At 52.0% G+C, this 14,008-nt stretch overlaps 2 protein-coding genes across 2 annotated transcripts; both read left to right on the top strand.

The window, feature by feature from the left end:
• Positions 1–371: 371 nt before the first annotated feature.
• On the top strand, positions 372–3,227 carry LOC135413882 (homeobox protein HMX1). The gene is made up of 2 exons (XM_064654005.1): positions 372–828; positions 2,521–3,227. Exons 1-2 carry the CDS (start codon positions 567–569, stop codon positions 3,093–3,095), a joined length of 837 nt encoding a protein of 278 aa, XP_064510075.1. The 5' UTR covers positions 372–566; the 3' UTR covers positions 3,096–3,227.
• Positions 3,228–10,882: 7,655 nt separating this feature from the next.
• LOC135413880 (homeobox protein HMX1-like) lies at positions 10,883–13,726 on the top strand. The gene has a single exon (XM_064654004.1). It carries the CDS (start codon positions 11,458–11,460, stop codon positions 12,790–12,792), a length of 1,335 nt encoding a protein of 444 aa, XP_064510074.1. The 5' UTR covers positions 10,883–11,457; the 3' UTR covers positions 12,793–13,726.
• The last annotated feature ends 282 nt before the right edge of the window (positions 13,727–14,008 follow it).

The following is a 14,008-nucleotide window of genomic DNA, read 5'->3' as shown; positions in this document are numbered from 1 at the left end:
TCCCTAATTGACCTAAATAAGGAGCTCGTGAGCGGCGGCCCCGGGGCGGTGCACACACACACACGGACACACACATGGACACACACACGGACACACACACACGCAGAGACACACGCACACACACACACAGACACGCACACACAGACACACGCACACGCCCGGCAGCGCCCGCCGCTTCCCCCGCGCAGATTCCCACTCGGCGCGGCGCTCCGCCCACCGCAGGATCCCCCGCTCCTGCCCGCCGTTTAACTCGCATGACATTTTTATTTCGTTATTAGCGTTTTCGCGCAGAATCTGGCGCCTCCGATGGGTTGCCGGGCTGCCTTTTTTTTTTTTTCCTTCCCCGTTCCCTTCCCCTCCTCCCCCTCCCCCCTCCCCTCCTAGCTTGCAGGAAATGATGGCAAACCGCGATCTGAAATGATTACTCCGGAAAAAAACCCTTTTATACCAGGAGAGCATCCACGGGGCTAGGCAGAGGCGAGAGGCGGCCGCGGGGCAGCGGGGAGACGAGGAGCCAGCCGCCGGCGGAGCCGGGACCCCCTTCCTCCCGCAGTTTCTCTCCGACGATGCCGGACGAAGCCACGGAAAGCGCCGGCTCCACCTCCGCCCGCGTCTCGTCCTTCTTCATCGAGGACCTTCTGGGCAGCGAGGGCACGGCGGGCGGCGGGGCGCGGCGGGCGGCGGCGGGCGGTGGCGGGCGCGGGGGTCCGCGCTGCGGGCCGCACTCCCCGCTACACATCGGCGCCCCGGGCTGCCCCCTCCGCGACGCCGCCGTCGGCTGGTACCGCCGGGCGCACGCCGCCTTCCTGGGCTGCGCCAGCCCCGACAGTAAGTCCGTCTTTCCCTACCCTTAACGGCCGGGCTCGTCTGGGGATGGGGATGGGTATCGGTGGGTGGGTGGGGGTGTTCCTGCTCCCCCCGGGGCAAAGGTCCGGTCGCGGACCCTCGCAGCAGGCCGGAGGTGGGATGCAAGGGTGCCCTCGCAGCCCTGGCCCTGCCTGCCCCGTTTTCGGCAGCTCAGGGTAAATCTCCGGAAATGCTCCCTATGTGTCAGGCACCTGGAGCCTCCGCCCCGCTGCCTGAAGTGTAAACAGGGATTCTTGGCTTGCTCGGAGAATTTTTTTTCTTTTCCCTTTTCCCATCCCTTTTTCTTTCTCCTCTTTCTTTCTTTTTTTTTTTTTTTTTTTTTTTTTTTTTTAAGATGCATGTCTGGCCTTTTTTTTTCTTTTTTCTTTTTTTTTTTTTTTTGAGGTTTTTTTTTTGAGTTTTTTTGTTTTTGTTTTTGACTCCCTGGCAAGCCGGAAAGCTGGGACCACCGTCCCCCAGCAGTGCAGTGGAGAGTTTGAGAAGCTGGGGGACTAGCTGGGCTCGGGGCCTTTCGCCTCTCGCTGCGGAGATCCCAATGGAGAGGGTGCTGGAGAAGAAGTCTGGGTTGGGGGACATAAATTAACTCAAGTTTATGGGCTGCCATCAGTGATTATTTTCTATCTACTGATAGAAGAAATATTGTTTCTAGGCTCATCTCTGTGATCGTATATGAGCCTACAGAGATCTCACGATTGCTCGATAAGGAAAAGAGGAGTGATTTGTAATCCAAATAGTTTCTTTTTACAGCGATAGGATTATTAATATTTGTAATTTCTCTCAAAAGTACATCCAGAAACAGAAAATTACCCCAGAAACAACAGCTTTTTTTCTCACTTTTTTTTCCCTGTTTTTACTCTGTTCTATAGAGTAGAAAATATTTTTTCCCCTTTAAAATTGCAAATGGAATGCAATTGGAGTATTGGGGACTCCATGGAGATGTGTCCCACTATTAGAATAGTTGTCACCATCCAAGTTCAGAATAACGCGAATTGAATTATTTCTTTCTTACTTCTCTTTATATACACACACATGCACCACTGTACTTGCCCTTCTTACACACAACAATATACTTGCAAATATATTTGTAGGTATATATGTATACATATGTGTGTAAATATATCCGTGTGCATATAAATAAGAGTTCATGTGTTTTCTCATGTGTACATAGACACATAAAAATATATACATACTTCATATACACGTGTGTATACACAGAAGTGCATTTTATGTGTTAAAAACAGTATATGTGTTATATACATACATATGAGTGCGTTTAGGTACGTGTGTACACTGAGATGCGTGCACACATACAAGATATACGTGTACACATGTGTACATATACGAGGTATATGTGTACATACATGCAGATACATGTGTATGCCCATATATGAATATATGCACATGAAATACAATTTCTGTGTTTCCACATAAGCGTGCACGCTCGTGTGTGTGTATACGCTCATAAATATTTGGGAGTTTATCGCAGCACTCAGAGCAGTGGCAGGAGCCTTTGCTGGGGCTCCCCGCTCCACGGCCTTGCCCTCCCGCAGCCGCGTTGTTTCCCCTCCCGGTAAGCGGGGCGCGGGGCAGGCGGGCTGTATGCGATGCCCTTCTTCCCTCGATCTCCGCAACAGCTCTCTGCTCTCTCCGCAGCCAGCGACCGGGACTCTCCGGAGCTGCCCGAGGAGCCGGCGGAGCGGGCGGGCGGCGGCGGGCGGGCGGCGGCGCGGGGCCCGGCGGGCGGGCGGCCCGGGCCCGGCGGCCGAGAGGAGGAGGAGGAGCGCAGCGAGGAGCCGGGTGAGCCGGAGCAACGCGCTGCCGGCCGCAAGAAGAAGACGCGCACGGTGTTCAGCCGCAGCCAGGTGTTCCAGCTGGAGTCCACCTTCGACGTGAAACGCTACCTGAGCAGCTCGGAGCGGGCCGGGCTGGCCGCCTCGCTGCACCTCACCGAGACTCAGGTGAAGATCTGGTTCCAGAACCGCCGCAACAAGTGGAAGCGGCAGCTGGCCGCAGACCTGGAAGCGGCCAACCTCTCCCACGCCGCCCAAAGGATAGTGCGGGTCCCCATTTTATACCACGAGAACTCGCCGGCGAGCGCCTTGGGCTTCACCCTGCCCCACATGTCACCCCCCTTGGTGGGCTTCTCCAGCGGCGTCAGCTACCCCCTGGGCACCTTCCCCGCCGCCTCTCTCCCTTTCCTACGGTCGCAGATGACAGGACTCGTCTGAGCGCCCAACTCTGCCGGGACCGCGGCCCCCTCTCGCCCCCTCCCTCGGCTTCCAGCTCCACCCCCCTTCCTCCACGGACTTTTTATTTTCAACTTACACTTTTCTTGATTTTCTGCCTTTTTTCTTTTCTTTTTTTTTTTTTTTTTTTTTTTTTTTTAACGTGCAATAAACTTACTTTTGGGATTAACTTGGAGCGACCTGCGGCAGCAGGAGGGAGCCGAAAGGACTGCGAAGATCCCAGCTATGCGCCGGGATCAGGTCGGTGGGGCTCCCACCGCTGCGCATCCAAAGAAAACGCATCCCCGTGGCAGCGGCAAAGCTCTCACCACCGCCCCAGCCCCGGGGTGACACAGAACGGCGTTTTCAGGGGGGCGACAGAACCCCCTCGACCCTTCCTCCGCCAGCCCGCAGAGCTGCCGAGAGTGATGCGAATGTACGGAACAGCCGGCGCTTTCCGGCCGCGCCGCCCCCGCCCCACGGGCGGCCGAGCCTCGGGGCCCCCGCCGCGGCCAAGAGACCTTCCCCGGGACCTCTGGTGCCTCGGGCCAGCGCTCCTGCCGGGGAAACCTTTAAGTCTCTCGGCTGCCCCCGCAGCTTTCCGTGCAGAGAGGGGAACCCTGCTGATCCCCGCCTCCAGCAGTTTCTCCAGGGCCCTTTGTTTTAGCCACTTAATTCGTACAGATCCCCCTCCTATTGTTACTCTCATTTCCATACAATCGATACTCGAGCATGTGCTGATGTCCCCTGGTCCTTCTCGATGCAGGAGCTTCGATTTGAAACAACTTGAAGGCAAATTGTCGAAAAGAATTAGCCCCGCTTAAATCCGAGCTGTGAGAATACGGTTTCTTTGTATTCGTTATATTTCCCGAGCAAATCATCGGCTAAAGTACACGGGGTTATATATATGTGTGTTTAATTCTACATACTGTATTTTACAAGTAGGTTTGCCACTTTCTTTTCGGTCTCCTGAGGAGACTGAGGAAAGCGCACCTCCACTTGTCTGTCACTTACAGGCTAGGTTTGTGTAATCGATTAATAATTCACTGGCAATTAAAAAGGAAGGAAAGAAAAATAATCAGATGGGAACAGACTGGGGAGCTATACGGCTGGTTATGCAAGTGAACCTGCAACGTGATATTATATGAAGTATTATGCATGCCAATTTATTGTTTTCCTTTAATAACTGTTTTGTTTCCCCCCTCACTGCTAAAATGGTTTTCGGGACTAGCGTTGTTTCTAAAGGTTTGAATTTCTTTTTCCGAATATTAAGGGGAAAACTACTTTATCAAACACAGCCTTGGTGGAAAGTCGAACTTTGATCGTGCGTTTTAGGGCATAATCAGCTGCAATTGAACCAACCAGCTCGGCGCACTCGGTGTCCCCGCAGGGAGAGCCGGGTCCTGGATCTGTTGGGGAACGTGCATGCGGACCTGTCCCAGTGAAGGAAGAGCGATCTAATCCTTACTATTTCCTACCTTTTACGTTATATTTGGAGCAATCTGCCTTTTTTTCTTCTGGTTATGAAATCAATTGGCGAGATGTGGCGGAGCTTCAGCTTTGATACGAAACCTGAGAAGAAAGGTCAGGGGCGGATTATCACCTCGACACCGCGTTGCGCTTTTTTTGCCTTTTTTTTTTTTTTTTTTTTTCCTTTTTCTTGCTTTGGCCTGAACCATGGCTCTGAGCATCAACCTGCACAGTTGAAGTCAGGATGCTGAAAGCCTCAAGCCCACTTGAGAATTATATTTATCTGTGTATGTACACATATATAGGTTCCTGGGAAAACTGTTAACTTGCCGGGATGCTTCTTTCGACTTAAGTCCCGTTTCTGGAAACTGTTGGCTTTTTGTTATTCTTTTTTTTTTTTTTCTTTTTTTCTTTTTTTTTTTTTTAACTGCTGCTGATCTCCCTCTGAAATCTCCGGAGATCTTCGCCAGCCATTTTCTTTGCATATCTATCAAACACTCGAATTTGGGGCGAAAACTTCTAAAGCCTGGTCCCCGAGCGGTGTAAGAAGGACCTGTAAGCGGTGGAGTTGAGGGGTGTCGGTGCCCCGGACGGGATCAGCCGGCCGCGAGCGAAGCGACTGGGCTGGACTTCAGGCTTTTCGTGCCAGAGGAGGTGACTTGGGGCGATGTTTCTTCCTCAAGGCGCAAGCACTTGATTTGATGCCGTTCAAAACCTGGCTGCCCCTGGAAGACAGCGACCGGAGCGTTTTCCCCGTCATATCCAGCTCCCCAGATCTCCCAGTGTTACCAACTGGAGTAAAATCCTGACTCACTACAGTCATATCAGAGTAGATTGTAATCCAACGAGAAATTTAACACGCCTGCCACTCTCCACATGCCTTTTCTTTGGAGTAACATATGAGATTATTATACTTCTGATTCTACTAAATATTCTTTTCTTGAAGTTAAGGAACTGGCAGGGCTAAATGATCAATCGGATTTTTAAAATGTGTTTTGACATTAGTTTGTTTGTTTTTTAAAGATGTGCTGATTATATCAATAAACAGATTTTTTTCATACACTGTATTTGTAACTTATGATCATAGTAAAATATTAAAAGGTTCAAGACGTGAAATCATCTAAGAAAAAGTTCTCACTTATGCCTTATTCTGTACAAAAAGTGATTTATAGTGGCTTATTAAAAGTATGTGTTGAAAGTAGGAACATATACACCTCAGGTTTCTTTACCTCGTAGCTTTTTTAATGACGGATTTCCTCGTACCTGATGGCAAGATGTTTCTCCAGGGTGCAGAGAAACAGCTAGCAAAAGACATAGTCCCTGATGTATGTGCATTGACGATTTCAAAACAGGCAAAAAAACCCCAAACCCAACGCCCCAAGCCCAACCCTCACACCAGGACAGCAGATTCCTCGCAGTTTTCGTCCTCGTGTATATTTTTTATTAAACAAATCCAAAAGGCAAGAGTCACACGCTTTGTGCTGCTTCTGCAAACAGAATGCTGCAAGAAAAATGTTGATGGACAGTACAGCTCAAAGTACTTTCACAAGGGCTATTTGCGACATATAGAGACATACGTTGCTGCTTTATAGATCAAAGCAACCTCAGAATAGCTTTAAAATAAATCCAGTTATACTACAGCTGTAATATTATTATGCAGCATAAATCCTTGTCTGTTGACATTTATTTAATGAATGTTGCTACAACAGCTTAGCTAGATGGCACTCCAGAGGCGAGGCAAAGGAAAACCTTGCCAGATTACTCACAAAGACAACTTCTGTTTATTGGATGCTAATAAAAATAATCAGTGAAAAGACCTTTTTTTTTTTTTTTTTTTTTTTTTTTTTAAGCAAAGCAAACGACGATCAAAATAGGGTCTTCACTGCCCTTCTGAAATAAATTCCTGGTTTAGCTGAAGTAAGACGATATTATTAATTACAGTTTAAACGAAAATGATAGATATGCTGGAAAGCACCTTGTTAAAAGACTACTTTGCAAATGTCCATTGCTCACCGGCTTAAGATGGCCCATAACTTTTCTAATAGACGTGGGTCTAAAATATTCATGCAAATCAATACTTGATAAATCTCATAGGTGCGTGCTGGCTCCACTGCTCAACAATATATTTTGATCGATGCTTTTTTTTTTAATTTTCCACTGCATTATCTTGGAATAGCCCGTCTGCGCCCACTGCCAACGTGCCGGCAGGGCGGGGGACGCGCCCCGCGCTCATCATCGATCGGAGAGAGACTCACTTCAGACTCCAGCGGACTCGCAGTGTTTAGTGCTCTCAACCTCAAATCAGATCCATGCAATAATCGTACATTTCCCTTCCAATTCCAAATGAATATAACTTTGTGGAGAATGTCTTAATGCTTCATTTAACTACCTTGAAATTCTCAACTCTGCTTACAGATTCTATGATTAAATTTCTATCGAGTGAGATACATGAATGCCTATTTAAAAAAATATAAATGAAAATGTAGATGTTCATCTAAAATTTAAAATTTTCTTTTCTTTTCTTTTCTTTTCTTTTCTTTTCTTTTCTTTTCTTTTCTTTTCTTTTCTTTTCTTTTCTTTTCTTTTCTTTTCTTTTCTTTTCTTTTCTTCTCTTCTCTTCTCTTCTCTTCTCTTCTCTTCTCTTCTCTTCTCTTCTCTTCTCTTCTCTTCTCTTCTCTTCTCTTCTCTTCTCTTCTCTTCTCTTCTCTTCTCTTCTCTTCTCTTCTCTTCTCTTCTCTTCTCTTCTCTTCTCTTCTCTTCTCTTCTCTTCTCTTCTCTTCTCTTCTCTTCTCTTCTCTTCTCCTCTTATCTTATCTTCTTCTCCTCTCTTCGCCTTGCCTTCCCTTGCCTTTCCCTTGCCTTTCCTTTGCCTTCCCTTGCCTTTCCCTTGCCTCTTCAGCAATTCCAGTCTACTGAACTAGCTTTATTCAGAAAACGCCTCTAGGATTTTTCTGCACGCCTCTAGTATCAAGGGCAGCGTCTGGAGGAAGCCAATTTAGCTGAGGACTCTGAACTGACCTCAGAGGGAAACACAGGTTTTCGAAAAGGGATGGTCTGTCTCGAGGTCCTGGGACATGGCCCCATCCGCCTGTGTCCCGACACCTCTTGGGTTTTTGGCTGAGCAAGCTCAGGTCCCCAAAAAAACCTGATTCTGTGTGACTCGTGTAGCTGTTTTCCTGTGGAACTCCAGGGACAGTTGCTTTCCAGCTAGTGAAACCGTTTCCCTCCCCTCTCTCCTCCTCTCCCTCCCCGGGATGCCCGGCTCAGGCGAGGGATATCCCCGCTGCCCTGAACCACTGCTTGCTCCAGGGTGGCGGCGTCGTCGGGGACCCGGCGTGGAGGGGGGAAACCGCAACAGCAACCGGCCATTCATATCCAGACACTGCTGAAACGCCAAAGCGAGTTTCATTTAGAGACCGGCAGCGCCAAGATACCCAAATTCGCCCAGTGATTTTAATGACCTCTTCAGACAGCGCTTCTATTCTAGACCCACTCGCCCGGTTTGTGTCCCATGAAAAGCATCGGAGACAGCTTAAAGACCACTGTTGCTATGTCCGCAATTGCCAGGGTCTTATTTGCAAGGGGATGTGAAACCCAGGGAGGGCCTATTTTACCCTTGAGTACATCGGGGGATAAAACACACCCGATTCTGTAAACCAAGCGAAACCAGACTCTTCGGCGTTTCTGCACCATCTAGTCAGATTTCATTTCCATCAGATTTAGAGTATGAGACTTTTTGTACTCTGAGCTGAAATGGAAATATAGGTGCGTGTACCAGCTTTTCTGGTAAAAAGCTTTCCCAGGTAAAAGGTTTCCACTCTGCACGATGTTAACTTCTATTACAGGATTTTATTATTCAAAGGAAAAGACTCGCTCTTCCTGCCCTGCAGCTGTGCGGTACCGGCCACTGTGTATCCTCACGCGTCCCAGACAACGACATTCCTCACAAATAAAGTACAAATGAAGCACGGATGTAACAAGTACCAGTGTCGGAAAACCTCTATCTACTATAAGAAAAATTGTTGCATACAATCGACACCTTTCGAAGCCTGGGAGTGAATGGCGACGGTGCAGAAAGGTGCTGCGGAGGATGAACAGCGCGGGACCCCCTCTCTGGCAACCAGATCCCCGTTGCTGGCTCAACCCTGGCAGGTAATCCTCGCAGAAAGCGAAGATTAAGGTTAAGGCCAAAGTCACGGTTGCTCTCAGCCGAATCTCTTCCCCGGGGTGCTCCACGCGTCCCGGGAACCACGCGCAGGAAAAAGCCGCTGATTTTTGGCAAGGACTCTTGCCCCGTCGCCCCGGCGGACACTGTTCTTCACATCATCTCTGGGTCAAATGCGGGCGGGCCGGGGCTCAGAGTGGGATGCTGGGGGCCTGGAGCAGACCCGCGGGGTTTCGCTGCCCTCTCCCGCGGCAGCCCCGCTCTCTCCGTAGGAGGGCACTTTGCAGGTGGTTGTTGGGATTTTGCAGGATACACTCTACCTGTTGGTCTTTAATTTCCCCTGAAGATAAGGGTGACCCTAGCAGAGGGCATGAGGAGCCCGGTGTGGATCTGGCTTATAGGACTCGCTGCAGGGAGGACCTCGGAGGCCCCCCCATCCTCTTGTGGCCAGTGAATTGATTCCAACTTGCCCCAGTGGCTGAGGAGATCCGGCATTGTAGCGTTCTCCCTCACTGCACGGAGTTTGTCAGGGAAAAAAAAAAATCAGTTTTGAAAAGCCGGCCAAATTGGGCTGGGGAAGGATGACAAACCTTTCACGGTGGGGTGTTACCGGGCAGGGTAACAGTCCAAGCCCACAGCTGGGCTTGGACTTCTCGAGGCGTGGAGGGGGTCGCGGTGAAAAAAAATTGGATAAAACTTATGTCTCCTTCTTAATTTTCCTTCTTAATTTCTGTCTTCCTCAAGTTTTCATTTTTTTTTTTTTTCCAAGAAAATGTCTTCTAGGAAAACACACTGAGTCAAGGCATTGGTTTTTTAAGATGAATTCTTTTTTTCGGGACTAAAAGGGAAATGGTTTGCAGTAAGAACAGATGTGAGCACCTGGAAAGTGTCTCATTCACAGACAGCGGGAAGAGAGGCCGAGACAGAAGTGCAGAAGCAAAGACCGACCCATCCTGGTGTCCAAGACTCCCATGCTCCTAATTTTACCACCTCACTCACAATTTCCTAAATTGTATTTTCAGCTGCTTCTTCGCAATTCGTACCTCTAAACCCTGGCCCATTCCTCGGCATATCACTGCGTCTTGAATGGATATTTTGCTCCGTTAAAACCACCAGTTTCTACAGGAGACTGCAAGACAAATGCAACAATTTTGGGCATTTGGCCAACAACAGTGTTGATGGAAGAAGGATTTTTTTTTTTCCTGGTGGAAAATGTACAGCTCTCCAGCAGACGGCTCCATTAAAATCTGAGTGAATTTATAAAGTGAAACAAAATTCATGAAAAAGAGCTGAAACCCTCTCTCTCAAGTATCACTGTGTTAAAGTTTAAAGTAGTCCAAAGCCTTAAGATGTCCTGATTTTAGCTCATGGAATCTCTGGCATCACAATATTTAAAAGCCTGTCAGCACTTCTATTGCCAACTCTTTTTCAAGGGCTTCTCGCTTGCCCTCAGCAGTTTTCGTGGTGGAAACCTCGAGATTCGGACTAAAAGCCCTCTTAAAAGCTGTTTGGAAGCATTCCCCTGGCTTTACACAGGATCACAGGGAGGGAGAGGTTTCCCTGTGATCCACAGCTGATGGTGGCTCTGAAATCGCTGGACGTCCTGCCTCGAGTAGTGCAAACTCGTTATAAAACTTTGCAGTGCTGGGAGGTGGTGGGGAGTAAAAGTTCTCAAGATAATACAGAAACACATCGATCCTCATCCAAGTTCCACAGCTCAGGGGAACGCTTCTCCGTCCCCCCGAGGCACACCTTGGAGTACTCACACACACCCGCGCACCCGGCCAGCACTTTCTCACTTGAAAGTTACAGAAGAGCTCTGCTGACCCGCGGGGAGGGGGTGGAGTGACGGTGTGGTGTGGTAGGGAGCAGCGTGTGGAGGTTGTGTGTGGATTTCAGGGTGGCCTGACACCTCGGGGCTCCTCAGAAGGAAAAGGGATCGCTTTCTCCCCAGGGGACCCCTGCGCATTCAGTCTGAGGGTCTGCACGTGAAAGGAGGACGGAGAAGTGACTCTGGCTGTAGGAATTACTCTTCCACGGTCTACCCAATTCCCGGACATAGGCATGGACAATCTGCAGCACATGCCCTCAGCAGACTGCCTGGGGTCCTGCCGCGTGCCGTACAAACACAGGGAAGGGGTTCGCGGCTCCCAGCTTCCTCTTTCCCTTCTGTCCTCTCTCACTACCATCACTGCTTTTCCTCCCACGCTCCGCCTCATTCCCTTGTTCTTATTTCCAGTCTTCTGCCTACATCCTTCTCCTTCAATCCAGAGATGTTTGTCCTGCCATCCCATGTCCTCTTCGCCTTTCCCGTGGTTTCTCCTGGATCTGACTCTTTCTTCTCTCCACCCACTTACAGTGAAGGGCCTGGGCAGGAGAGCAGCCAGCCCTGCCCCGCCCCGCCTGTCGAGGGCACCCTTTCGGGGCACCTTGGCATGCCTCCCGCCCCTCACTTTCTCCCTGCTCCCCTCTAGCCCCTGTTCCTTTTCCTTCTCTTCTCTGCCTCCTCCCCTCTCTCTCCCTCTCTCCCTCCGCTGCACCGCTCCCCCCCGTCCTCAGTCCTTTGGCTCCCTCTAGCTCCATCCCCTCCCTCCACCGCTCCGATCCCTCCTCCTCCTTCCCTCCGCCCCGGCTGCCGCTGCCGCCCTCCCGCAGCCGCCGCCAGTCCTGCGGCTCGGCTCGGCTCGGCTCGGCTCAGAGCGTTTCGTCTCGGCTCGGGCTCTCCTCGCCATGGTGCAGCTCGGGAACGGCCGCCGAGCCCCCCCGCCGACCCCGGCCGCGCCGCCGGCCTTCAGCATCGCCAGCATCCTGCAACCCGGCCCCTGCCGCCCATCCCGGGAGCAGGGCAGAGCCCGCTGCGCCCCGTCGGAGGAAGAGGAGGAGGAGGAGGAGGAGGAGGGAGAGGGGCCTGCGGAGCAAGACCCCAATAAAGGCTCCAGAGACTCGGGTACGGAGCCAGCAGCCGCCTCAGGCTGTCTCGCACGTCGGGTCGCAGCCCGGCCCCCACCCAGGCGGTACCTCCGGGTATCCCCAGTGCCGCCGTGCTGGGCCAGCGCACACGGACGCGCAGGCACAGACAAGACACGCACACGCAGACACAGACACGCACACGCAGTCGCGGCGCGCCCGCAGCCGGAGGAGGAACGGAGGCTCCGCGGGAGGACGCGGGGAGATGCCACCGCACACGCACCAACCTGCTTTGAGGGCGCTGCGCCCTCCTCCCGGGTTGTCTGTCCCGTGCCCGGGAGCCCCTCACTTCCCTGTCACACAGCTGGCAAAGGGATTTCCTTAGATCCTTATGGAAGCGTCTCACTCTTCTTCTCCCCTCTGGAGGGTGTGGGACCGCGGCCAGCCCTCGGCAACCCCCTCCCCACCCTCTCCCCCACCCTCTCCCTGCGCTCCGCCGGGCCGTGCGTGCATGCGGGGCGGGGGCGCGGGCGGTGGCGGGCACTGATGCTGTGCTTTGCCCTTGCAGGCAGCGAGTCCAGCCGGCTCCGGGCAGAAGGGACGAGCCGTGGCCTTCGCCGCGAGGCCGAGGGTTGGGATGCGGCGTCCTCGCTCCCCAAGGAGAGGCTGCGCGCCCCTCGGCAGCCGCCGACGCGAGAGGCCGGAGGCTGCGGCGCGGAGAACGGGAGGTTGCCGACGGCTGGCGGCAGGAAGAAGACGCGGACCATCTTCTCCAAGAGCCAGGTGTTCCAGCTGGAGTCCACCTTCGACGTGAAGCGCTACCTGAGCAGCTCGGAGCGGGCCGGGCTGGCCGCCGCGCTGCATCTCACCGAGACCCAGGTGAAGATCTGGTTCCAAAACCGCCGCAACAAGCTCAAGAGACAAATGTCGTCCGAGGCGGAGGGCCCTGGGCCGGGGCCGGCGGAGCCTCCCGGGGACCCGCCGCCCCCCGCCGCCGCCACGTCTCTCTCCTTCCCGGCCCTCTACAAGGACAGTCCCCTGCTCAGTCGGTGCTTGCTGCCGCTGCCTTTGCCCCTGCTCTGTCCGGGCAGCGCCATCCCCTACCTCTGCCTCCCCGGGCCGGGCAAACACTTCAGCCTGGTGGACGGGGACGTATAGCCTCTCCCCCGGCCCCCGACCTTCCCCTCGCCGGGGGCCGCCCGATGTTATTTATGACCCCGCCGTGCCGCTGGGCTGTCAGTCGTCACCACAGCCGACGGAAGGGCCGCTCCGGTTCCCCCCACTGCCAACGTGTTGCTAAAGCTCGGAAGGGCGCTGCCAGACCGCCCTTGCTCTTGCAGCGCTTTTTTCTGTGGTCAGGATGGAGGAGATAACACGAAGCCACCAAAGAGACCGGGACGCGTTCTGCCTGCCTCCCTTCCGAATTATCCCGTTCCCGTATTAGAGGGGAGCCCATGCTCTGTCTCAGCTCACGGGGACTACGTCCCCACATCTGCCCCAAGCGCCGTGGCGGTCGCTGTACCGTGAGCCGAGTCAGTTTTATACAGATTGGTAAAGGCGAAGGCCGCGTTGTGCTCCTCTATCTCAAACTCTCCACCTCTAATATCCCTCAGAGTAACCTCTCCCCATCTTTGACACTATCAAAATGTAGACACCTTTACTGAGATGTGGTTCCTAAGCTGTGACTTTCCTACTTTTTTTCCTCTTTTGAAAAAACACCCCAAACTCTCTCTTACATTCTTTGTGCTAACTGGTTCTCAAACTGGGGCTTGTGTGATGTTTTTATAGAACAAGACAAGCTGTCTCTTGTGCTAATCCCGCCCCTCGAAATCTCGTGGGACGATTTTATCTGCTGTCCTAGAGTAACAAGTGTTTTTAATTATTTTTTTTTTTTTACATATTTGCAAACGCTTTTGTCGTCCTTTGGTTTCTAAGTTCACACGCTTTATATCCCCAGGTTTGAAATAAACCTTTTCAGAAAGCTGAAACGACTACCTTTTCAATACAGTCACTACTGGGCAGTACGAAAAGAAAGGTATTTCCTAGAGTGCATCGATGGTTTTTATTTTAAAAATAAAGATCAAAACCACAATTATGTCATTACGAAATTCACCCGTGCGAGAACGAGTTTCCCAGTGGGGAAAAAAAGCGATCGGTGTTTCGGCTAGATAAGAAGGGGTTTTCCTTCCTTTTCCAGCTATTCTTCCATTTGTCTTTCCGTGGGAAGTAGGTATAGATGCGCAAAGATCCCCCAGCCCAGCGAGGGGACCCCGGCGCACTCAGAACCCCGTGGCTCGGGGCCGCTGCTGGCGTTCTGTCCCAGCCGGGGAGGAGCTGCTGTGGCAGGGAGCCAGTGCCGCGGCGGTCCCGGCGC

Source organism: Pseudopipra pipra, chromosome 4, assembly GCF_036250125.1.
Source record: "Pseudopipra pipra isolate bDixPip1 chromosome 4, bDixPip1.hap1, whole genome shotgun sequence".
Classification (NCBI taxonomy): domain Eukaryota; kingdom Metazoa; phylum Chordata; class Aves; order Passeriformes; family Pipridae; genus Pseudopipra; species Pseudopipra pipra.
The sequence above is the reverse complement of the archived record's forward strand: the minus strand, read 5'-3'. Positions and strand labels throughout refer to the sequence as shown.